General features: G+C 40.4%; 1 protein-coding gene across 3 annotated transcripts in view; it reads left to right on the top strand.

The window, feature by feature from the left end:
• Positions 1-27,393, top strand: part of USP34 (ubiquitin specific peptidase 34) — a 1,226,195-nt gene that overhangs the window by 612,461 nt on the left and 586,341 nt on the right. For all 3 annotated transcript variants that reach the window (XM_053712051.1, XM_053712050.1, XM_053712048.1), the window contains 2 exons: positions 3,313-3,412; positions 3,834-3,993. In XM_053712051.1, coding sequence (XP_053568026.1) covers positions 3,313-3,412; positions 3,834-3,993 — 260 coding nt within the window. The remainder of the gene's footprint in view (positions 1-3,312; positions 3,413-3,833; positions 3,994-27,393) is intronic.

The following is a 27,393-nucleotide window of genomic DNA, read 5'->3' as shown; positions in this document are numbered from 1 at the left end:
ATGCTTGCCGTGCCCTTCATTCCATTCAACACCCGTCAGTGGCTCAATGCATGGAGGTAATCGGCTTAATGGTAGCGGCAATGGACATAGTTCCTTTTGCACGCCTGCACCTCAGACCGCTGCAATTGTGCATGCTAAGTCAGTGGAATGGGGATTACTCAGATTTGTCCCCTACGCTGAATCTGGATCAGGAGACCAGAGATTCTCTTCTATGGTGGCTTTCTCGGCCACATCTGTCCAGGGGGATGCCCTTCAGCAGGCCAGACTGGACAATTGTAACTACAGACGCCAGCCTACTAGGTTGGGGCGCTGTCTGGAATTCCCTGAAGGCTCAGGGATCATGGACTCAAGAGGAGAGTCTCCTTCCAATAAACATTCTGGAATTGAGAGCAGTTCTCAATGCCCTTCTGGCTTGGCCTCAGTTAGCAACTCTGAGGTTCTTCAGGTTTCAGTCAGACAACATCACGACTGTGGCTTACATCAACCATCAGGGAGGGACAAGAAGTTCCTTAGCGATGATGGAAGTATCAAAGATAATTCGCTGGGCAGAGTCTCACTCTTGCCACCTGTCAGCGATCCACATCCCAGGAGTGGACAACTGGGAGGCGGATTTCCTAACTCGCCAGACTTTTCATCCGGGGGAGTGGGAACTTCATCCGGAGGTCTTTGCCCAAATACTTCGACGTTGGGGCAAACCAGATATGGATCTCATGGCGTCTCGCCGGAATGCCAAGCTTCCTCGTTACGGGTCCAGGTCCAGGGATCCGGGAGCGGTCCTGATAGATGCCCTGACAGCACCTTGGACCTTCAGGATGGCTTATGTGTTTCCACCCTTCCCGATGCTTCCTCGTTTGATTGCCAGGATCAAACAGGAGAAAGCATCAGTGATTCTAATAGCGCCTGCGTGGCCACGCAGGACCTGGTATGCAGATCTAGTGGACATGTCATCCTGTCCACCTTGGTCTCTGCCTTGAGACAGGACCTTCTAATTCAGGGTCCTTTCAAACATCAAAATCTAATTTCTCTGAAGCTGACTGCATGGAAATTGAACGCTTGATTTTATCAAAGCGTGGATTTTCGGAGCCAGTAATTGATACCTTAATACAGGCTAGGAAACCTGTTACCAGGAAAATTTACCATAAGATATGGCGTAAATACTTACACTGGTGCGAATCCAAGGGTTACTCATGGAGTAAGGTTAGGATTCCTAGGATATTGTCTTTTCTACAAGAAGGTTTAGAAAAGGGTTTATCTGCAAGTTCTTTAAAGGGACAGATCTCAGCTCTGTCCATCCTTCTACACAAACGTCTGTCAGAAGTTCCAGACGTTCAGGCTTTTTGTCAGGCTTTGGCTAGAATTAAGCCTGTGTTTAAGACTGTAGCTCCACCGTGGAGCTTAAACTTAGTTCTTAACGTTTTACAGGGTGTTCCGTTTGAACCCCTTCACTCCATTGATATCAAGCTGTTATCTTGGAAAGTTCTGTTTTTAATGGCTATTTCCTCGGCTCGTAGAGTCTCTGAATTATCAGCCTTACATTGTGATTCTCCGTATCTGATTTTTCATTCAGATAAGGTAGTTCTGCGTACTAAACCTGGGTTCTTACCTAAGGTAGTCACTAACAAGAATATCAATCAAGAGATTGTTGTTCCATCATTGTGTCCTAACCCTTCTTCAAAGAAGGAACGACTTCTGCACAATCTAGATGTAGTCCGTGCGCTGAAATTTTATTTACAGGCAACTAAAGATTTTCGACAAACTTCTTCCCTGTTTGTCGTTTTTTCTGGACAGAGGAGAGGTCAAAAAGCATCTGCTACCTCTCTATCCTTTTGGCTTCGTAGCATAATACGCTTAGCCTATGAGACTGCTGGACAGAAACCTCCTGAAAGGATTACAGCTCATTCTACTAGAGCTGTGGCTTCCACTTGGGCCTTTAAGAACGAGGCCTCTGTTGAACAGATTTGCAAGGCTGCAACTTGGTCTTCTCTTCATACTTTTTCCAAATTTTACAAATTTGACACTTTTGCTTCTTCGGAGGCTGTTTTTGGGAGAAAGGTTCTTCAGGCAGTGGTTCCTTCCGTATAGAGATCCTGCCTGTCCCTCCCGTCATCCGTGTACTTAGCTTTGGTATTGGTATCCCATAAGTAATGATGACCCGTGGACTGACTACACTTAACAGGAGAAAACATAATTTATGCTTACCTGATAAATTCCTTTCTCCTGTAGTGTAGTCAGTCCACGGCCCGCCCTGTTTTTTAAGGCAGGTCTAAATTTTTAAATTATACTCCAGTCACCACTGCACCCTATAGTTTCTCCTTTCTCGTTTGGTTCTCGGTCGAATGACTGGGTGTGACGTAGAGGGGAGGAGCTATATGGCAGCTCTGCTTGGGTGATCCTCTTGCACTTCCTGCTGGGGAGGAGTTAATATCCCATAAGTAATGATGACCCGTGGACTGACTACACTACAGGAGAAAGGAATTTATCAGGTAAGCATAAATTATGTTTTTTCTTAAATGGGACTTGATTACTCTCGCAGCTGGAGCTTTGTAATGTATATAGTAAATATTTTTGATGTTAAAACAGAAAGCGGCTCAAAATTGTAATATGAGCCCAGTATGTATCTTTTGAAAGTTTTCTCAATAAAGCTTTTTGGAAAAAATAAATAAATAAAGATTAAAGGGACATGAAAGCTTAAACATTTCCTTCATTATTTAAATAGATTATGTGATTTTAAACAACTTTCCAATTAACTATTATCAAAATTCCTTCATTCTCTTGTTATCCTTTGTTGAAGGAGCAGCAATGCACTACTGGGATCTAACTTAACACATCTGGGGAACCAATTACAAGAGGTATTTATGTGCAGCCACCAATCAGCAGCTAGCTCCCTGTAATGCATTGCTTCTCTAAGCCTACCTAGGCATCCTTTTCAACTAAGGATACCAAGAGTTCTAAGTAAATTAGAGAATAGAAGTAAATTGGAAAATTGATTAAAATCACACACTCTGTCTGAATCATGAAGGAAAAACTTTGGGTTTCATATCCCTTTAATTTTGACTTCACTGTACTGTTTCTTTAATGTTGGTAGTTTATTGAAGAGAGTTAATGGAGAAAGTGGTTTCTAATGAACTTTCTAGATATATTGGGGTATTGGCTTAAATTATTTGGATATATAAGGCATGGGAGGGTGTTGAAATATTGGGTGGCTTTTTTAGATTTGATGTTGACGTTCTTGGCAGCATAAATGAAAACAAGAAATTCAAGTTTTTAAAATGAGTGATTTAAAATGCAATACCTTATGCTTTATTCTTTTAGTTATGTGGCATGGATCAGTTTTGGGGCATTGCTTTAAGAGCACAGACTGGGGATGTCAGCCGAGCCGCAATCCAATATATCAATTCTTATTACATCAATGGTAAGTAATCTTGGAATGGTAGCATAAAACGTCAAATGTTTAGTGCTCTTTTTACAGTTATGTATTTTATAATATTTATATTTATATATATATATATATATATATATATATATATAGTTAGTTATTTCTAGAGGATCCTTGTGTAAAGTAATAGTAAGGATTTGAGGCAGAAGGCAAGACATAGAAATAAGAAAGTAAAAAAAAAAAGTTTTGTATGAACGTTAGTGATTGTATTCTGTATGCAACATAACTGTTGATATTGACCAGAAACCTTTACCACTAATACCATTACTTTTATATTCCTTATAGTTACACTGAAGGTAGTTTGACATGGCAGCAATGATCCAATAAATTTAAAGCCAAGCATATAAGTAGGTTGATGTCTAAATTGTTTATTTTTATCTAGTGTTTTAATTTTCAGGTAAATCAGCTTTGGAAAAAGAGCATGAATTTATTAGCAAGTGCATGGAGAGTCTTATGATTGCATCCAGTAATCTTGAACAGGATTCTCAATCAAGTCTAACAATTATTGAAAGGGGCCTTCTAATGTTAAAAACACACCTTGAAGCTTTTAGGAGACGGTAAGCATTTTTTGCTACGTTTTGAAAGCTTACATTTCCTGCTCATCTTTTACATCCTTTTGTCACACTGTATGTGGTGACATAGATATTCAGGTACATCTGAGGTATAATGCCTCATCACCATGTTCCCCATCAATTCTGGAATATGGTACTACTTTGTGTGACTAGTTTGATTTATTTATCTGTAAGTGTAAATCTCATCCCCTTGTGTGATCTAGAAATAAACCATCAAATAGCTCTCAAGGCTGAAGATATATTGCAAAAAACAGTCTTTCTTTCCTTTGACATGGAGAGTCCATGTCGTCATTCCAATTACTAGTGGGATATTCAACTCCTGGCCAGCAGGAGGAGGCAAAGAGCACCCCAGCAAAGCTGTTAAGTATCACTTCCCTTACCCATAGTCCCCAGTCATTCTCTTTGCCTCTGTCAATGAAGGATGTGCGAAAATGGTGTCTGAATATATTTAATCCTTTTATGGGTACTTTTCCCTGCAAGCAAGGATCTAGCTGTTTCCACGTTAATCTCTTTAGTAAGAGTAGTGGTGTCTTTTAGCAGTTAAAAGGTGGCGAGATAGTCTTTGCTTTACTTTTAACACTTTGCTACCCCTTTGTAGAAAGCCAGAGTTGGTTACTCTGTTCTTCCTTTTCCTACAGGTCCATGACAGGGAGTGGAGTACCTGTCACACCTAAGTAGCGGTTATCTGTCCTGCAGCTGGATCTAAGGCAAGTGCCTTTGCCTTCTAGGTACTGAAGGACACCAGCACTTAAGAGGTTAATCCTCATATGGATCCATTTTGGGACATAGTTATCCTTATTAGTTAAGGATACATTTTATGGACAGATTTATTGACACTTTATGTGTTTTTAAGATTTTAATTCACAGTGAGAGACTTAAGAGAATTCACTTGGCTAAGGGTATTGAAAAGATTTTCCTTTATTTGTTGCAACATAGGCTTTGACAGCTATGACAGACATGATTGGGTTATATTAGACATAGGGTATGACAGACTTGATTGGGCTTTAACAGACATATTGAGTATAACGGTTTTACTTTATCAACCTTTTACTTTTTTCGCGCACTTTTAAGTGGCACAGTTCTTTTTTGACCTGTTTACGTGACGCCCGCACTTCCACTTTATCAGAGCAGAGCTTAGTATCTTCCCTTACCCATAATCCCTAGTCATTCTCTTTGCCTCTGTCAATGGAGGTTGTGTGAAGATGGTGTCTGAAGATTTCTATTCCTTTAATGCATACTTTTCCCTGCAAGCAAGGATTGGGGTCTAGCTGTGTCCATGTTAATCTCTTTAGTAGGAGTGATGGTGTCTTTTAGCAGTTAGTAGGCGGCGAGGTGGTCTTTGCTTTACTTCTAACATTAATTATTGCTACCCCTGTTATAGAAAGCCAGAGTTGGTTGCTCTGTTCCCTAGTAGACATGGTAGACATGAAGGACTCTGCCACACCTTAGATGTCATTTCCTGCCGGACGGCAGGAACCACAGGTAAGTGCTTTCTTTCTATATGAGAGGGTGATAGCACCCTTAGATTTATTTCTCCTGTGGACTATATAGGAAGGGACCTGCTGGGATCGACAACCCTCAGAAAGTTTTTTTTTATTTAAACTATATATCCTCTGTTTAGGGATATTTTACATCCAAGCAGCTATCTGGCTTCTGCAGGGGTCAGAAATTTTACGGTAAGCCAGGCTGTATATGTGGGTTCTGAGTGTCAATGGCAACATTTTATCCCCACAATCAATCCCTGCATGGTCTGTTATCACAGACTTTATAATCCCTCTTTACAATGAGGCATAGGTGGTGGATGTTTATGGCGCAGTCAATTTGATCTGATTTTGTACTGGTTTTATCCGTTTGTACCTAAGGGACATTATAAGAGATAAAGGTCCTGTAAAATTGGTTTCCCTCCCTCTCCATTATGTATTAGTAATTATATCTTACTTAGAAGCGGATTTGTGTAAATCAGCTAGTAACCGGGAGATCTGGGTTGGATTTCATATTTTATTATTTAATGTCTATCGGCTACTAGAAAAACCGCCATTGTAGGCGGATGCAATAGCGTTAAGAGTCAGGCTCTACGGCTTGTCAGTCTTCTATATGTTTAGCTCCTGTCAAAGACGCAGGTTCCAGGTCTGACAGAATCAAAGGGGCTTTTATTTTAGTGTGTGTTTATACTGGCCAACATGGCGCTTTTATTTTAAGTGCGTTGACAGGCCGCTTTTGTTGACGTGGCATATTTCAATGCCGACGATCAGCATGAGCTTTTGAATTTACATATCCCGTTAGTGGCGATCGCACTGTGCGCCTTTATTTAGCTCCATGCCCTTATTTCCTCCTTTTAGTAGGATGCGGGCTAGGTATTAGGGGTCTCCTAATATGTTTTTTAGGAGGTATATGTGCTGGGACAAGTTTTCGTTCTATGCTGTTATGGAGAGCTTCAATTTTAAATATTTTGCTTTATTCTTATGTCTTTGTGTACAGAGTACCTCTTGGCGGTACTTACATGCCACGGAGCTTAATCTGAATTAGTAGGGGTATTTATGTAAATACTGCCCTATTATTTTTCTATAGTCTCTGGTTTTTGTTACAATATACAGTATTTTATATACTTATTGTTATGCTTTATTCTCATTTTTCGATGATTAATCGTTGCTATGGAGATTGTTTTTTGCCCAAGATCCGTTTTTACTTTATTTTATTTTAGCAAAAATCTTCTTTGCTGATATTTTGTCGCCATCTTGTGTCGACTTGATGAAAACGAATTTTCTTGCATTGCAATTTTAGTACTTTCTATATGAAGTACCTCATACTAAACTTTTAGTATTTCTATAAGGATGAGATTACCTAGGATTTAGAGAACTTTTATAAGTTCTTTTTTATTTTTGTCCAAGGTTAGTTTTCCCTAGGACTCCAATAGGTTTTTCCCTATTGTTATTTATTATCATGTCGATGATTATAATAGTACTTGAAAACATACTTACCCAGGACATACTTGAAAACAAGAGAAATCTCAATGTATCCTTCCTGGTAAAATATTTTATAAATAAATACTACCTCTCTCTCAAATAGAGGAGCTTTTTCTTTTCCTGATAGAAGATTTTTCCTGATAAGGATGGAGAAATCCTATATTTTAATATATCTGTTATCTAGATATTTTACTTTTCCTCATTACATGGCTGACATCTAGTCTGGGATATGTTTGAGATATTTCTTTCTCTTTGATTGTATCAAATTCTGATGCGACTCTGTACACAGAACCCCTTACTTAAGAAGTAAGAGTATTGAGGTGTTTATAATGTATGCCTGTGACATATTTTCCTGTCTCTTCCTCTATTTGCTAGTGCTTTTGAGGACACTATTATGTTTATTTCTATATTTTTATAGAAATCTTTTGTTATTTTGCTCATGAGTTGATAGACATCTTATGTTATTTCCTTCCTAAGATAGGGAGAGTTCATGGTTTCATTCCTTACTGTTGGAAAATACAACACCTAGCCACCAGGAGGAGACATAGACACCCTAGCCAAAGGCTTAAATATCCCTCCCACTTCCTCACTACCCCAGTCATTCTTTGCCTTTCGTCACGTTAGGAGGTGGCAGAGAAGTGTCAGAAGATTCAGAGAGTTCTGAAAAAGGGTATCTGCCTTTTGAGATAGAACTGGAGTTTTTAGTAGTCATGTCAACCTCTCAGTGAGAGTATTGATGAAAGTTAGTCTGGAGATGCAGGGAAAGTTTTTCTGCGAAACCATACAGACTACTGCTAACAGCTCCTAAGCAATCAGTGTTGACGAGTTTCACTGCCTGTTTTCTCTCACTCAAGTCCATGTTAGGAGCGCTGCTATAAGACTGTCACACTTGAGAGGCTGTGTTCTGCTTCACAACATGGATCCTGGAGGTGAGATTGTTTCAATTTTTACACATAAAACGCTATAACAGGGTCACAGTGTGGCTCCTTTATACCTTGATAGGATCCAGGGTTAATATCCTCTGATGTGGGTTTGTTGAAAAGTTGGGGTTAATTAATCAGTGTATTAATTATTTACATGCTGCTTTGTGTGATTTTTTTCCTGGGCTGATGGAATGTGTGTTTTTGGCTGGAACAAACAGGTTTAACTTTTAAGTTTCACTTTTTAGTTTTTGAAAGTGCTGCACAGCTCCCATTACGTGCTGTACTTGTAATAACAGGGAAGTACTGTCTTGCATTCCATGTGACCGTGTGTGGTCTATGTTTATTTCCTCCTGAGGAGAGTGTTTACTTTATTAACTGTCTGGGTCTAGGAGGTGGTGAGTGCAGCAGCCATTGAGAGTATAAAGGTGCAGTTTTCTATAATAAAAAACATTTTTATTTGTGTCCTTCTGTTGGTATAACCTGAGCTATGGGGGACTCTGACATGTTAGAAGGTACTCCTTCTGTACTAAATCATACCTGTTTATATTGTGTACAAAGAGAGAAGCGCTCTACCAGGAACGAACAACAGCTCAGTGGCTTGTTCTATGGCGATTTACCACCCGGAAGCAGCCTCTTTTAGACCAGTGTGCTTTTCACAGAAGAAAACTTTTCTGAAGTATATCAGTCTGATCCCGCCAAGTAAGGTCAGTCCAGCCCCGAAATACCAGGCAATTCTCCTCTGAACAAGGAACATGACAACCCCAGACGATCGTTTCGGCCTCCTATGGGCCTCGTCAGTGAGGTGCAACCACATTCCTCTAAGCACACTGGGCAAGGAGTCCACGTCTGGTTTCCCCCATCACCCATAGGGAGACTTCCCCAGGGTCATAATAATTTGCATACAAAGAGAGAAGCGCTCTACCAGGAACGAACAACAGCTCAGTGGCTTGTTCTATGGCGATTTACCACCCGGAAGCAGCCTCTTTTAGACCAGTGTGCTTTTCACAGAAGAAAACTTTCCTGAAGTATATCAGTCTGATCCCGCCAAGTAAGGTCAGTCCAGCCCCGAAATACCAGGCAATTCTCCTCTGAACAAGGAACATGACAACCCCAGACGATCGTTTCGGCCTCCTATGGGCCTCGTCAGTGAGGTGCAGCCACATTCCTCTAAGCACACTGGGCAAGGAGTCCACGTCTGGTTTCCCCCATCACCCATAGGGAGACTTCCCCAGGGTCATAATAATTTGCATACAAAGAGAGAAGCGCTCTACCAGGAACGAACAACAGCTCAGTGGCTTGTTCTAATGCAAATTATTATGACCCTGGGGAAGTCTCCCTATGGGTGATGGGGGAAACCAGACGTGGACTCCTTGCCCAGTGTGCTTAGAGGAATGTGGCTGCACCTCACTGACGAGGCCCATAGGAGGCCGAAACGATCGTCTGGGGTTGTCATGTTCCTTGTTCAGAGGAGAATTGCCTGGTATTTCGGGGCTGGACTGACCTTACTTGGCGGGATCAGACTGATATACTTCAGGAAAGTTTTCTTCTGTGAAAAGCACACTGATCTAAAAGAGGCTGCTTCCGGCTGGTAAATCGCCATAGAACAAGCCACTGAGCTGTTGTTCGTTCCTGGTAGAGCGCTTCTCTCTTTGTATGCAAATTGTTTATATTGTGAGGAGGCCGTGGTTTTCCTGCCCACTCAATTATGTTCCACATGCCTTAACAACGTTATAAAGTCTAAAAAAGGAGACAAGCCTGCTAAGGCTCTTTGTCCCTCTGAGCCGTCTACCTCTCAGGACTCGATGTCCTGTGAGATTACTACCCTTGCTACATTATCTACTCCACATGCAGTTCCCCGTAGCACATCTAATCCTCCATCTGGAGGGGGCCTTCTTCCTGGGGACTTTACCGCGCAGTTACAAACGGCGGCGTCTGTGGCCCTCAGTGCATTACCTTGCTCTAACAAACGCAGGAGAAAGTTTAAGCATAGCTCTCCTGACACGGAGTCATCTAAATATTTATCGGATTTAGCTATTATGTCCCAGTTATCCGATAATAAGTTAAGCTCTGTAGCTTCAGAGGGTGAACTTTCTGGGTCGGAGTCCTTAGCGTCTAAGCCTCCTGCTGCGGAGGAACGAGGAACTGTCCTTTAGATTTAAAATTGAGCACTTACGTTTTTTATCAAAGGAGGTTCTGTCTACGTTAGAGGTTCCAGAGGCCGCGCTGCCTGAAGAACCTATGATACCTAAATTAGACAGAGTTTACGAAGACAGGAAAGTTCCTTTGACTTTTCCTGTGCCGCTTAAAATGGCGAATATTATTAAGAACGAATGGAAAAGAATGAGTTCTTCCTTTTCCCCCTTGTCTACTTTCAAAAAGTTGTTCCTGGTCCCGGACTCTCAACTGGATTTGTGGGGCTCCATTCCTAAGGTAGATGGTGCTATCTCTACGCTTGCTAAACGTACTACTATACCTCTTGAGGATAGTTCTTCGTTCAGAGAGCCGAGGGATAAGAAAATGGAAACCTTTCTGAGAAAGATGTTTCAACATACTTCATTTTTTTTTCAACCGGCGGCTGCAGTTGCCGCTGTTTCCGGAGCGTCTACCTACTGGTGCGACTCTTTGTCGAAACTCATTGAGCTGGAGTCTCCCCTTGAGGATATTCAAGACAGAATTAAAGCTCTGAGAATTGCTTATTCTTTTATGTGTGATGCAAACATGCAAATTATTAGCCTAAATGCAAAGGCCTCTATTTTTATTCTTCTGGCACCATTTATACCCTAATGTTTCTCCTCCTTTTCCTTGTTCCTTCGGCAGAATGACTGGGCTAGTGAGGAAGTGGGAGGGATATTTAAGCCTTTGGCTGGGGTGTCTTTGCCTCCTCCTGGTGGCCTGATGTTGTATTTCCCAACAGTAAGGAATGAAGCCGTGGACTCTCCCTTTCCGGAAGGAAAGGAATTTATCTGGTAAGCATAAATAGTTTTTTTCTCATATTGAGTTATTTTAGTGTTCAGAGGACAGTAGTCTTCCTCATCTTCCAGGCCGGAGCCATCTAGGACCTCATGGAAGTCCAGTCAGCCTTGATATATGGGTAGAGCCAAGAAGCCTTCCTCTTGTTCTGAACCAGCATGAAGGGATTGCCCCCGATCCAGTCTCGGATCAAGTGGGGTGCAGGCTTTCTTTTTTCGGCAGGCTTGGATATGCAATGTCCTAGCTCCTTGGGCCGTGAACATTGTATCCCAGGGTTACAGAATAGAATTCAAGTCTTGCCCTTCAAGTGGCAGATTTCTCTTGTCTAGTTTATCCTCTATCCAGGTAAAGAGAGAGGCCTTCTTAAATTGCGTGAAGGACCTATCCTCCCAGGGAGTAATTGTACCAGTCCCTCTAAAAAAATCAAGTTGTAGGATTCTATTTAAATCTATTTGTGGTTCCCACAAAGGAGGGAGTTTTTTTTTATCCCACCCTGGACCTAAAATGTCTAAACAAGTTTCTCAGGGTTCCGTCCTTTTAAGATGGAAACTATTCGTTTCATTCTTCCATTGGTCCAGGAAGGTCATTTTATAATAACCATAGACCTGAAGGACAAGTATTTACATGTTCCCATTCACAAGGATCATTTCCAGTTTCTAAGGTTTGCTTTTTATGGACATGCATTTACAGTTTATTGCCCTTTTGTTTTGTTTTGCCGCAGTTTGCAGAATATTCTCAAGGGTTCTGTGAGTCCTATTGGCAGTGATCAGATCCCACGGAATTGCTGTGGTGCCCTATCCAGACGTCATCTTTTCAACTAGCAAAATCTCATACTGAGTCATTGTTGTTTTTTCTACGTTCCCATGGGTGGAAGGTGAATCTGGAGTTCTTTTGTTCCATCTACAAAGTGTTTTTCCTAGGAACAATCATAGATTCCTTATTCATGTATATTTTTCTTACAGAAATCACAAAATGCGAACTTCTTGCTTCCTGCCTTTCCCTCCAGTTTGCTTTTCGTCCATCAGTGGCTCAAGGCATGGAGGTGATTGGTCTATTGGTGACTTCCATGGACATCATTCCTTTTGCTTGGTTCCATCTGCTACCGCTGCAGCTTTGAATGCTCCGTCAATGGAACAAAAACCATTCAGATTTATCACAGAGGATAAATCTGGACCCCCTAACGAGACTCTCTCGTGGTGGATTTCACAGGAACATCTGTCTCTGGCACTTGCTTCCTGAGACCTTCCTGATTGTGACTATGGACGCCAGTCTGTCAGGCGGAAGAGCTGTTTGGGGTTCTCTGAATGCTCAAGGCTTGTGGTCTCGGGAAGAGTCTTCTCTTCCCATTAATATCTTGGAATTAAGAGCCATCTTCAATGTTTTGTCAACATGGCCTCACTTATTATTAGTCCAGTTTATCAGATTGCAGTTGGACATCATTACCTCAGTGGCTTACATCAACATCAGGGAGGAACTCTGAATTACTTGGCCATGAAGGAGGTGACTCACATTCTACAGTAGGCGGAATCTCACGATTGTCTCCTGTCTGCCATCCACATTCCAGGAGTGGACAATTGGGAAGCGGATTTTCTGTGCAGACAGACTTTTCTTCTCGGGGAGTGGGCTCTCCATCCGTAAGTGTTCTCCAGGATAACCCTCAAGTGGGGGGTTCCGGAGTTTGATCTGATGGTTCCTCATCAATACGCCAAGCTTTCAAAGTAGGGTTCTAGATCTAGAGATCCTTAGACTGCCCTGATAGATGCTCTGGCGGTCCCTTGGGATGTTGGGCTTGCATACCTTTATCCTCAGTTTGCTCTCCTTCCACAAGTCATTGCTCGTATCAAGCAGGAGAGGACGTCTGATTCTAATAGCTCATTTCTGGCTCGCAGGATCTGGTTTGCGGATCTGGTGGAGATGTCATCTCTTCCACCTTGGAAAACTTTCAAGAAGTTATATTTGTTCTTACTTCGTTGTGGAGGATTTTATGAATTCTACATGAACTTTACAAGTATTGGTGAATACAGACTTTATATGTGTTGATTATGTATATTTATTGAATTTTATGATTTGTTTAGTATTTTACGATAGGTCTAGCATTCTGAATTTTTAACCTATATCTACTTCATATATTTATTTATCAAATTTTAAGATCTTTTACAATTTGATCAATTTTATATATTTTTATCTCGATATTTACCGATATACAGGGTGTTTTTGCGCTTCTTCATTACTCTGTTGAGTAATTTGGGTCTTCCACCTTGGAGGTTACCTCTGAGGAAGGACCTTCTAATTCATGGTCCATTCCTCCTTCCAAATCTAGATTCTCTGAAGCAGACTGCCTGGAGAATGATGATCTAGTCCTGTTTAGACACTGTTTTTCGGAGGCAGTCATTAATTTTGTGCTTCAGGCTTGTAATCCTGTTAAACGTTGGATTTTCCATAAGATATGGTGTAAGTACCTATTTTGGTGTGAAGCTATTAGTGTCGGTGATGATTTCCCGAATGTTTTCTTTCCTTCGGGGCTTGGTTCTTCAAATGGTGGTTCCTTCTGTTTAGTTCCTCTTGCTTTGTTTTCCCTCCGTGTACTCTGGCTTGGGTATTGGTTCCCACTAGTAATTGGAATGATGTCGTGGACCCATGTCATAGGAAAGAATACAAAATTTATTCTTACCTGATAAATTTCATTATTTCTGGACATGGAGAGTCCACGACCCCGTCCTCTTTTTAAATTATAATTCTGCAGTTTTTTTGAGTAAACCTCAGGCACCTTTTTCACCCTTGTGTTTCTTCTTTTTCCATTTTTCTTCGCCTGAATGACTGGGGATTATGGGTAAGGGAAGTTACACTTAACAGCTTTGCTGGGGTGCTCTTTACCTCCTCCTGCTGGCCAGGAGTTGTATATCCCACTAGTAATTGGAATGACGTGACTCTCGATGTCTGGAAAGAAATTAATCAGGTAAGCATAAATTTAGTTTTTTATAATATAAACCAGGTGCTGAGATTTGAGTAAGATGTTACCAGTGTGATCTATTTGTTTGCACACCACAACTTAATTTTGTAATATGCGTTGGCCAATTTAGGGCATGCTTCATACTTGAGGTTATCCCAGATATGCAAATTAAGTTCAAAATGCATTTACACATTTATTTTTTTACCTTTGTCAAATCACCACTGCTGACAGTAGAGAAATTGGTAAATAGGAAAATTGCATAAACATGTAGACCCAGCATCTACCTATTGGTTATCACTGATGTAAACCACTTTTTTTTGATGCAGTGAGAACAATTTGTGTAGACTTAGCTGCTGTGGGTTGGGGACATTATAAATGAGTTTATTGAAATTATACATTAAAGCATTTTACACAAAGCTTAAGCTCAAATACACTAAAGCATTTTACTTTTCACATAGAGAAGTAAAAGTAGAAAACTAGTTAAAATAAACATAATAAGTCTGCCTCAAAGCAACAGTAAACTTCCATTCCTGAGATGGACTTGTGGAAGTGATTACAGACTACGCAGATATGCTGCTTATTGGGTTGTGCAGCTTAGTAGTCCATGCCAATTGGTGCCCCAGAGTGGAATTTTAACAGCACTGTTTAAAACCAAGCATAATGAATGTATGTGTAAAAAACATATGAGATATTATTCAAAATCATACATTACTGGAGAGGTAGCATGCTTGTACATTATGTATGTAACACCCAGGGAACAATACAGGTGTAAATTTGTTTTGTAAAAGCTCTTGCAAAAGCCATGCTGTTTTTCTCAGCAGCAAAAAAATCTGTGCCCAATCATGTTACAAAAGTTCTCCATGTGGTTTGATGTATTCCATTGTAATCAGTTTGACAAATAGAGCCAAGACAGAGGCATGTAGAGAGAAAGCGTTTTATTTTATTTTTTTATGGGATTGATTCTTGTTTAAACCACCTGGCACCAACAATTACATATAACCATAAAAAATAAATTTCCTTCATGTAATTTGCAAGAGTCCATGAGCTAGTGACGTATGGGATATACAATCCTACCAGGAGGGGCAACGTTTCCCAAACCTCAAAATGCCTATAAATACACCCCTCGCCACACCCACAATTCAGTTTTACAAACTTTGCCTCCTATGGAGGTGGTGAAGTAAGTTTGTGCTAAGATTTCTACATTGATATGCGCTTCTCAGCATTTTGAAGCCCGGTTCCTCTCAGAGTACAGTGAATGTCAGAGGGATGTGAAGGGAGTATTACCTATTGAATGCAATGGTTTTCCTCACGGGAGATCTATTTCATAGGTTCTCTGTTATCGGTCGTAGAGATTTATCTCCTACCTCCCTTATTCAGATCGACTATATACTCTCAAATTCCATTACCTCTACTGATAGCCAAACCAGTACTGAAACGGTTATCTGCTATATGTGGATGGGTGTCTTTCTGTAAGTATGTTTTCATTACTTAAGACACTCTCAGCTATGGTTTGGCACTTTATGCATTAATATAAAGTTCTAAATATATGTATTGTACTTATATTTGCCATGAGTCATGTTTATGTATATTTCCTTTTGCAGACTATCAGTTTCATATTTGGGAAAAAACATATTTAGGAAATGTTTTTCTTACCTGGGGGTTTAGTCTTTTTTCAAATTGACTGGTTTTTTTTTTCCATTAAATTTCGCGGACAAAATTAGGCTCGCGGGGGCGCAAAATGCTAAATTTTATAGCGTCATACATGCATAAGTGTTTTTTCTTTCATACAGGTGGTGAGAGTCCACGATTCATTACTCCAGGAAATTACTCTTCCCTGCCACTAGTGGGAGGCAAAGATTTCAAAACCCAAAGTGCTCTATTAAACTCCTCCTACCTCTCTGGTAAACTATTAAGACACAACACAAGTACAGTGGCACTACAGTGGCTTGCTTTTCTATAATTATATCAGTAGATAAGATGATGTATGTTCATCTTGATAACTATTTGTCAGAAAAGTGGTGCTGTGCAGTAGGGAATATAGTACACAAAGAGAGGAAAAGAACCTCACAAATGACTGCACTATTAGCACTCTTAGCCTGGACTAGATATGAGAAATTGGAAAATTAAAAAATAACTTTTATTAGAAAATCTAAAAATAAGGACTCAAAGTTAAAAACAACTAAAGAACTGTTGGCCAGTATCCTGTATCTATAAGTTAGCCTTTGATATGTTATAGGTAATTGCAGGATAGTGCAAATGCGGTGATGCTTTACCATAAGTCAAATATTGCAAATGAATAGAAGTATAATAAGTAATTTCTAGTAACTGCAATTAGATTGGTTATGTAATAGCATATATTCACGTGGCTGTCATACACATACAGTATGAATTTAGGTGTCACTTGAGTAATAATGTGACTAGCAACTATTTTATGAGGTAAAAGCTAATAGTATCATAGAAGTACTTGAATATTTTTTAGTTCTCATAGATAATGCTGCCTTATTTATCCTTGTTATTCCTATCATACATATAATATAAGTCCTAGATAGTGTGTAACATGTATACAAGTTAAAGGCAGTCTAAAGCTTCTATAGTTGGTACTGATCGTTATTCTGTTCCTGTTATCAGAATAATACTGAACAACCTCAAATGTGGTTGCTAGGTTGTTATTGTAGTGTATCCACATATAATAAGCTGCAGTTATTGTTTAGAATCAATAATCATGGTTCTGCGTAAAGTTATAATTGGTACTTATTGTAGCCAAGATTGAATGTTATATTAGGTATGATTCTATATGTATAGAGACATTTCTCAGAATATTATAATACCAAAATATTGTAGCGAGCAGTATCTGTGTTTATAGTACATATATTTATGGACCATATGTTGTCTTATTCGGATCACCTTCGTTGGGAATTATAATCCAGAAGTGTTCCTAATGGTTACCATGTAATTATTTGTGAATAGACTGTCACTATGGGGGCTAGTAAATGTGAAATGTAGTGTAGGTATGCTTATACATTATTTCACCAGTCGCGTGACTCTATTCCCAGATTTTCAGGTAATATCAAATGTGGCAGTGTTGCCTTTATGATCTCCACATCTGGTTAAATTAGTCTTTATTATATTTGTACTATATATACCCTATAGTTGTTATCGCTAAATGTGGTTTATAGAACTATCTATGGCAACGTCTATCCGGCTTATTGGTTTGGATATATAGCTAACCAACTAAGTCTAATGAGGCGGGATTGCTATTTGAAATTGGTCTGAAATACTATTCACAAAAAGAAGACACTTTATAGTTTGTGGTCCAACAACATAAGTAACTGGTATAGAAATGTCTGTGCGGTCCACCGTTGTGACCATAGGATATCTATTGCTCGGTTAATCAAAAGGTTCAAATATTACTGTTTGAAAACAAATGCTGATAGCGTGGTTTATAGATATATCGCTAACAGCCTCATTAATATCCAGTGTTGGCTCAGCTAAATGGTATGGTATACGGTTAATCAGCTGTATGTAATAGGGCGGGACTACAATCCGCATTCGGTTGTTAAATAACATTCGTTAATATAAAGGTAGATTTGTGATTAAATTTACAAATTGCAGTCGAGCCACACTTATTGCTGATCTAATGATATATGTGCGGTCCCCCGCTGTAACCGCAAGGCTTCTATTTGTATATCCCTAATGCCCCGTTGGCTAGTTAGTTAGTAGGTGTCAGCTGTTATTTTTAAAGGACAAATGCTGACTATATTGTTTGCCGCTCGATGCGGTCCACAATTTTAGCATCTGTTAAGTAATAGTTATAGTTGTAAGAGTCAATATCCACAGGGATCTAACTTATATACGCTATAAGTATATGAGCTACGGTATTGTTAGAAAGTAAATGCTGACTATATTTTTACCGCGCAATGCGGTCCACAGTTTTAGCGTCTATAGAGAAATAATTATGATTGTGAGAATCAATATCTCCAAGAATCTAAATTATATCCACTATATTTCTAAGTATATTGGCTACAGTGTGGTTTGTAGATAAATATGGTAAATAATATTGGTTTTGTATTAATAAATATATGTATAAACCTCCGTAGATGCGGGTCAACAGTTCTAAAGTAAATGTTAAAAAATATATAGAGCTCCCCTTAGCTCTACAACCCCCTGACGCGTTTATCCCGTATAGTTTTTTTTTTATTTTTTATGGAAAGTTCAAAAGGCCTCAGCAGTCTCTTTGGCAAAGCTTTCTTGGAGGCAGGTAAGTCTCCTACAAATCACATTACAGCTCATTCTACTTGATCAGTCTCTACTTCTTGGGTTTCCCAAAATGAGGCTTTGGTAGAGCAGATTTTCAAGGCAACAACTTCATCATCAAATACTTTTACTAAATTCTATTATTTTGATGTGTTTTGATTTTTTTTAAAGCGTCCTTTGGTAGGAAAGTCCTCCAAGCAGCAGTGTCTGGAAAATAGATTCCTGCCTTTTATTTTTGTTTCCATTTTTATCCTGCCCATCATTACTTGTGGACTCCATAGCTTTGGTAGAAATTCCCATATGTAATGGATTGTGGACTCTCACACCTTATGAAAGAAAACTAATTTCATGCTTACCTGATTTATTAATTTCTTTCATGTTGCTGAGAGTCCACATGCTTCATCCAATTTTTATGGCGAAGAAAATGTTTTTCTCTGGTAAGGTGTATCCAGTCCACGGATCATCCATTACTTGTGGGATATTCTCCTTCCCAACAGGAAGTTGCAAGAGGATCACCCACAGCAGAGCTGCTATATAGCTCCTCCCCTAACTGCCATATCCAGTCATTCTCTTGCAACTCTCAACATAGCTGGAGGTAGTAAGAGGAAAGTGGTGTAATATAGTTCGTTTTTTCTTCAATCAAAAGTTTATTGTTTTTAAATGGTACCGGAGTTGTACTATTTTATCTCAGGCAGCATTTAGAAGAAGAATCTGCCTGCGTTTTTCTATGATCTTAGCAGCAGTAACAAAGATCCACTGCTGTTCTCACATATGTCTGAGGAGTGAGGTAACTTCAGAGGGAGAATGGCGTGCAGGGTATCCTGCAATAAGGTATGTGCAGTTTAAGTTTTTCTAGGGATGGAATTGCTAGAAAATGCTGCTGATACCGGATTAATGTAAGTTAAGCCTAAATACAGTGATTTAATAGCGACTAGTATCAGGCTTGCTATCAGAGGTATATACTCTGATTAATGTGCAATATAAAACGTTTGCTGGCATGTTTAATCGTTTTTATATATGCTTTGGTGATAAAACTTATTGGGGCCTAGTTTTTTCCTCATGGCTGGCTTGATTTTTGCCTAGAAACAGTTTCCTGAGGCTTTCCACTGTTGTAATATGAGTGGGAGGGGCCTATTTTAGCGCTTTTTTGCACAGTTAAAATTACAGACAGAGACATTCAGCTTCCCTCAGCAGTCCCCTGCATGCTATAGGACATCTCTGAAGGGCTCAAAAGGCTTCAAAAGTCGTGTATTGAGGAAGGTAAAGCCACAGTGGAGCTGTGGCAGTTGTGACTGTTTAAAAACGTTTTTTTTCGTTTTGTTAATCCGTTTTTTTGTATTAAGGGGTTAATCATCCATTTGCAAGTGGGTGCAATGCTCAGCTAACTTGTTACATACACTGTAAAAATTTCGTTAGTTTAACTGCCTTTTTTCACTGTTATTTCAAATTTTGGCAAAATTTGTTTCTCTTAAAGGCACAGTAACGTTTTTTATATTGCTTGTTTAACTTGATTTAAAGTGTTTTCCAAGCTTGCTGGTCTCATTGCTAGTCTGTGTAAACATGTCTGACATAGAGGAAACTCCTTGTTCATTATGTTTAAAAGCCATGGTGGAACCCCATAGTAGAATGTGTACTAAATGTATTGATTTCACTTTAAACAATAAAGATCAGCTGTTGTCTTTAAAAGAATTATCACCAGAGGATTCTGACGAGGGGGAAGTTATGCCGTCTAACTCTCCCCACGTGTTGGACCCTTTGACTCCCGCTCAAGGGACTCACGCTAAAATGGCGCCAAGTACATCAAAGACGCCCATAGCGATTACTTTGCAGGACATGGCGGCAATCATGGATAATACCCTGTCAGCGGTATAAGCCAGACTGCCTGAATTCAGAGGAAAGCGCGATAGCTCTGGGGTTAGACGTAGTACAGAGCGCGCAGATGTTTTAAGGCCCATGTCTGATACTGCGTCACAATATGCAGAAGCTGAGGAAGGAGAGCTTCAATCTGTGGGTGACATTTCTGATTCGGGGAAACCTGATTCAGATATTTCTACCTTTAAATTTAAGCTTGAGAACCTCTGTGTATTGCTTGGGGAGGTGTTAGCTGCTCTGAATGACTGTGACACAATTGCAGTGCCAGAGAAATTGTGTAGACTGGATAAATACTATGCAGTGTCGATGTGTACTGATGTTTTTCCAATACCTCAAAGGTTTACAGAAATTATTAATAAGGAGTGGGATAGACCCGGTGTGCCGTTTTCCCCCCCTCCTATTTTTAGAAAAATGTTTCCAATAGATGCCACCACACGGGACTTATGGCAGACGGTCCCTAAGGTGGAGGGAGCAGTTTCTACTTTAGCAAAACGTGCCACTATCCCGGTTGAGGACAGTTGTGCTTTTTCAGATCCAATGGATAAAAAATTAGAAGGTTACCTTAAGAAAATGTTTATTCAACAAGGTTTTATCCTGCAGCCCCTTGCATGCATTGCTCCTGTCACTGCTGCTGCGGCGTTCTGGTTTGAGTCTCTAGAAGAGGCCTTTCAGACAGCTACTCCATTGACTGAAATACTTGACAAGCTTAGAACACTTAAGCTAGCTAATTCTTTTGTTTCTGATGCCATTGTTCATTTGACTAAACTAACGGCTAAGAATTCTGGATTCGCCATCCAGGCGCGTAGGGCGCTATGGCTTAAATCTTGGTCAGCTGATGTGACTTCAAAGTCTAAATTACTTAACATTCCCTTCAAGGGGCAGACCCTATTCGGGCCTGGTTTGAAGGAAATTATTTCTGACATTACTGGAGGTAAGGGTCATGCCCTTCCTCAGGACAAGGCCAAATCAAAGGCCAAACAGTTAATTTTCGTGCCTTTCGAAACTTCAAGGCAGGTGCAGCGTCAACTTCCTCTGCTACAAAACAAGAGGGAACTTTTGCTCAATCCAAGCCGGGCTGGAAACCTAACCAGTCCTGGAACAAGGGCAAGCAGGCCAGAAATCCTGCTGCTGCCTCTAAGACAGCATGGAACGGCCCCCTATCCGGTAACGGATCTAGTAGGGGGCAGACTTTCTCTCTTCGCCCAGGCGTGGGCAAGAGATATTCAGGATCCCTGGGCATTGGAGATCATATCTCAGGGATACCTTCTGGACTTCAAAGCTTTCCTTCCTCAAGGGAGATTTCACCTTTCAAGATTATCTGTAAACCAGATAAAGAAAGAGGCATTCTTACGCTGTGTGCAAGACCTCCTAGTTATGGGAGTGATCTGTCCAGTTCCACAGTCGGAACAGGGACAGGGTTTTTATTCAAATCTGTTTGTGGTTCCCAAAAAAGAGGGAACCTTCAGACCCATTTTGGATCTAAAGATCTTTAACAAATTCCTCAGAGTTCCATCGTTCAAAATGGAAACTATTCAAACCATCCTACCTATGATCCAGGAGGGTCAGTACATGACCACAGTGGATTTGAAGGATGCTTACCTTCACATACCGATTCACAAAGATCATCATCGGTTCCTAAGCTTTGCCTTTCTGGACAGGCATTACCAATTTGTGGCTCTTCCCTTCGGGTTAGCTACAGCTCCAAGAATCTTTACAAAGGTTCTGGGATCGCTTCTGGCGGTTCTAAGACCGCGAGGTATATCAGTGGTACCTTATCTGGACGACATCCTGATACAGGCGTCAAGCTTTCAGATTGCCAACTCACATACGGACATAGTTCTGGCATTTCTCAGGTCACATGGGTGGAAGGTGAACGAGGAAAAGAGTTCTCTATCCCCACTCACAAGAGTCTCCTTCCTAGGGACTCTGATAGATTCTGTAGAAATGAAGATTTACCTGACAGAATCCAGGTTATCAAAGCTTCTAAAATCTTGCCGTGTTCTTCATTCTATTCCGCGCCCTTCGGTGGCTCAGTGTAGGGAAGTAATCGGCTTAATGGTAGCGGTGATGGACATAGTGCTATTTACGCGCCTACATCTCAGACCGCTGCAACTATGCATGCTCAGTCAGTGGAATGGGGATTACACAGATTTGTCCCCTCTGCTAAATCTGGATCAAGAGACCAGAGATTCTCTTCTCTGGTGGCTATCTCGCGTCCATCTGTCCAAAGGTATGACCTTTCGCAGGCCAGATTGGACAATTGTAACCACAGATGCCAGCCTTCTAGGTTGGGGTGCAGTCTGGAATTCCCTGAAGGCTCAGGGATCGTGGACTCAGGAGGAGAAACTCCTCCCAATAAATATTCTGGAGTTAAGAGCAATATTCAATGCTCTTCTAGCTTGGCCTCAGTTAGCAACCCTGAGGTTCATAAGATTTCAGTCGGACAACATCACGACTGTGGCTTACATCAACCATCAAGGGGGAACCAGGAGTTCCCTTGCGATGCTGGAAGTCTCCAAGATAATTCGCTGGTCAGAGACTCACTCTTGCCACCTATCAGCAATCCATATCCCAGGTGTAGAGAACTGGGAGGCGGATTTTCTAAGTCGACAGACTTTTCATCCGGGGGAGTGGGAACTCCATCCGGAGGTGTTTGCTCAACTGGTTCATCGTTGGGGCAAACCAGAACTGGATCTCATGGCGTCTCGCCAGAACGCCAAGCTTCCTTGTTACGGATCCAGGTCCAGGGACCCAGAAGCGACGCTGATAGATGCTCTAGCAGCGCCTTGGTTCTTCAACCTGGCTTATGTGTTTCCACCGTTTCCTCTGCTCCCTCGACTGATTGCCAAAATCAAACAGGAGAGAGCATCGGTGATCTTGATAGCGCCTGCGTGGCCACGCAGGACCTGGTATGCAGACCTAGTGGACATGTCATCCTTTCCACCATGGACCCTGCCTCTGAGACAAGACCTTCTACTACAAGGTCCTTTCAATCATCCGAATCTAATTTCTCTGAGACTGACTGCATGGAGATTGAACGCTTGATTTTATCAAAGCGTGGCTTCTCCGAGTCAGTCATTGATACCCTAATACAGGCACGAAAGCCTGTCACCAGGAAAATCTACCATAAGATATGGCGTAAATACCTTTATTGATGTGAATCCAAGAATTACTCATGGAGTAAGGTTATGATTCCTAGGATATTGTCCTTTCTCCAAGAGGGTTTGGAAAAAGGATTATCAGCTAGTTCTTTAAAGGGACAGATTTCTGCTCTGTCTATTCTTTTGCACAAGCGTCTGGCTGAAGTTCCAGACGTTCAAGCTTTTTATCAGGCTTTGGTTAGAATCAAGCCTGTGTTTAAACCTGTTGCACCCCCATGGAGCTTAAACTTGGTTCTTAAAGTTCTTCAAGGGGTTCCGTTTGAACCCCTTCATTCCATTGATATTAAACTTTTGTCTTGGAAAGTTCTGTTTTTGATGGCTATTTCCTTGGCTCGGAGAGTCTCTGAGTTATCTGCTTTACAATGTGATTCTCCTTATCTGATTTCCATTCAGATAAAGTAGTTCTGCGTACAAAACCTGGGTTTTTACCTAAGGTGGTTTCTAACAAGAATATCAATCAAGAGATTGTTGTTGCATCATTGTGTCCTAATCCTTCTTCAAAGATGGAACGTCTTTTACATAATCTGGACGTGGTCCGTGCTTTGAAGTTTTACTTACAAGCTACTAAAGATTTTCGCCAAACATCTACACTGTTTGTTGTTTACTCTGGACAGAGGAGAGGTCAAAAGGCTTCGGCAACCTCTATTTCCTTTTGGCTTCGGAGCGTAATACGCTTAGCCTATGAGACTGCTGGACAGCAGCCCCCTGAAAGGATTACAGCTCATTCTACTAGAGCTGTGGCTTCCACCTGGTCCTTTAAAAATGAGGCTTCTGTTGAACAGATTTGCAAGGCGGCGACTTGGTCTTCGCTTCATACCTTTTCAAAATTTTACAAATTTGATACTTTTGTTTCTTCGGAGGATATTTTTGGGAGAAAAGTTCTACAGGCAGTGGTTCCTTCCATTTAAGCCTGCCTTGTCCCTCCCTTCATCCGTGTACTTTAGCTTTGGTATTGGTATCCCACAAGTAATGGATGATCCGTGGACTGGATACACCTTACAAGAGAAAACATAATTTATGCTTACCTGATAAATTTATTTCTCTTGTGGTGTATCCAGTCCACGGCTCGCCCTGTCCTTTTACGGCAGGTCTAAATTTTAATTTAAACTACAGTCACCACTGCACCCTATGGTTTCTCCTTTCTCGGCTTGTTTCGGTCGAATGACTGGATATGGCAGTTAGGGGAGGAGCTATATAGCAGCTCTGCTGTGGGTGATCCTCTTGCAACTTCCTGTTGGGAAGGAGAATATCCCACAAGTAATAGATGATCCGTGGACTGGATACACCACAAGAGAAATAAATTTATCAGGTAAGCATAAATTATGTTTTTTTTTTTGAGAGTTCTTATTTTGCACCTCTATTTTCCCTGCTTTGTCCTTTCCTACCTTTTTTTTCTCCTTGCTTGGGAGGAACAAAGTACTCAACTTTGCTTCATCCTATGAATGAATTTGTCAGGTAAGCATACATATTGTTTTTCAGATACCAGCAGTGAAAGCTAGGTATTTAGTGTTTAATGTATTTTTAAAGGGACAGTAGACATATTGTAATTACAAGACATTTCCGTTATCTTGCTATAGAATAACATATGAGCCAAGTCTAAACATATATTTTTTTTATATATATATATAAAAAAATTGCAATTGTTTTTCAGTATCCAAACTCCACCTACCACTTGCAATATTTGTAGGAGTCAATCCGGGCTAGAGTCTGCTGAAGACAAGGCAAGCAGTGTCATTATACTAGTATAAAATTCATTGTTTTGCAGTTATCTGCTGAAGCCATTTAGGAGGGAAATATGTAGCAGGGTTAGCCTTAGTCAGCAGTATGCTTTTCTTTCATGTAATTGGCAAGAGTCCATGAGCTAGTGACGTATGGGATATACATTCCTACCAGAAGGGGCAAAGTTTCCCAAACCTCAAAATGCCTATATATACACCCCCCACCACACCCACAATTCAGTTTTACAAACTTTGCCTCCTATGGAGGTGGTGAAGTAAGTTTGTGCTAAATTTCTACGTTGATATGCGCTTCTCAGCATGCTGAAGCCCGGTTCCTCTCAGAGTGCAGTGAATGACAGAGGATGTGAAGGGAGTATTACCTATTGAATACAATGGTCATCCTAACGGGATCTATTTCATAAGTTCTCTGTTGTCGGTCGTAGAGATTCATCTCCTACCTCCCTTTTCAGATCGACGATATACTCTTATATACCATTACCTCTACTGATTCTCGTTTCAGTACTGGTTTGGCTATCTACTTTATGTAGATGAGTGTCTTTTGGTAAGTATGTTTTCTTTTATTTAAGACACTCTCAGCTATGGTTTGGCACTTTATACGTAAAGTTCTAAATATATGTTTTGTACTTATATTTGTCATGATTCAGGTTAATCAGTATATTTCCTTTTCGCAGACTGTCAGTTTCATTTTGGGAAATGCATATAAAAAAAAAAAAAGAGAATTTTTTTTACCTGAAATTTTCAAATTGACTCTTTTTTTTAAAATTGCGGGCTGTTAGGCTCGCGGGAGCGCAAAATGCTATAATTTATTGCGTCATTCTTGGCGCAAGACTTTTTTGGCGCGAGAATTATGTTTGTTGACGTAATTTCGTAATTTCCGGCGTCTTAGTTGGCGCAGAGAATTTTCACGTAGTTGCGTCATCTATGGCGCTTGTGTTTGTTGCAGATGTTCTCGGCGCCAAAAAATATTTTGTCAGTTGTGGGCGTCATACTTGGCGCCAGATTTCTGACATTATTTAAGTCTTTATTTCATTTTACTTCTGGTTTCCAGAGGCTTATTTTGTTTGCATTTTTTCCCATTCCTGAAACTGTCATATAAGGAAACTGATATTTTGCTTTATATGTTGTTTTTTTTCTCTTACATTTGCAAGATATCTCAAAGCTGTTCCTGTATCAGAAAACACTGTTGGACTCCTGCTGACTGAAATCAGTCCTACCAAAGCTAAGTTCATTTGTTTTAATGTTATGAATTTTTATCTTTAGCTATGGTTTGTAATAAGTTATCATGATAAACTTTTACATGCAGAAAAAATGTCCATCAGTATTAATGCATTGTCTATTGCTATTCTTTTAACATCTAATATAAAAGATATACCTGGGAATTTATAAGAATATTTCTCCAACATAGGTGTGTCCGGTCCACGGCGTCATCCTTACTTGTGGGATATTCTCTTCCCCAACAGGAAATGGCAAAGAGCCCAGCAAAGCTGGTCACATGATCCCTCCTAGGCTCCGCCTACCCCAGTCATTCTCTTTGCCGTTGTACAGGCAACATCTCCACGGAGATGGCTTAGAGTTTTTTAGTGTTTAACTGTAGTTTTTATTATTCAATCAAGAGTTTGTTATTTTGAAATAGTGCTGGTATGTACTATTTACTCAGAAACAGAAAAGAGATGAAGATTTCTGTTTGTATGAGGAAAATGATTTTAGCAACCGTCACTAAAATCCATGGCTGTTCCACACAGGACTGTTGAGAGCAATTAACTTCAGTTGGGGGAACAGTGAGCAGTCTCTTGCTGCTTGAGGTATGACACATTCTAACAAGACGATGTAATGCTGGAAGCTGTCATTTTCCCTATGGGATCCGGTAAGCCATGTTTATTAAGATCGTAAATAAGGGCTTCACAAGGGCTTATTAAGACTGTAGACTTTTTCTGGGCTAAATCGATTCATTATTAACACATATTTAGCCTTGAGGAATCATTTATTCTGGGTATTTTGATATAATAATATCGGCAGGCACTGTTTTAGACACCTTATTCTTTAGGGGCTTTCCCAAATCATAGGCAGAGCCTCATTTTCGCGCCGGTGTTGCGCACTTGTTTTTGAGAGGCATGACATGCAGTCGCATGTGAGAGGAGCTCTGATACTTAGAAAAGACTTTCTGAAGGCGTCATTTGGTATCGTATTCCCCTTTGGGCTTGGTTGGGTCTCAGCAAAGCAGATACCAGGGACTGTAAAGGGGTTAAAGTTAAAAACGGCTCCGGTTCCGTTATTTTAAGGGTTAAAGCTTCCAAATTTGGTGTGCAATACTTTTAAGGCTTTAAGACACTGTGGTGAAAATTTGGTGAATTTTGAACAATTCCTTCATGTTTTTTCGCAATTGCAGTAATAAAGTGTGTTCAGTTTAAAATTTAAAGTGACAGTAACGGTTTTATTTTAAAACGTTTTTTGTACTTTGTTATCAAGTTTATGCCTGTTTAACATGTCTGAACTACCAGATAGACTGTGTTCTGAATGTGGGGAAGCCAGAATTCCTATTCATTTAAATAAATG

Source organism: Bombina bombina, chromosome 4 (assembly GCF_027579735.1).
Source record: "Bombina bombina isolate aBomBom1 chromosome 4, aBomBom1.pri, whole genome shotgun sequence".
NCBI lineage: Eukaryota > Metazoa > Chordata > Amphibia > Anura > Bombinatoridae > Bombina > Bombina bombina.
This window is presented reverse-complemented; position numbering and strand designations above follow the sequence as displayed.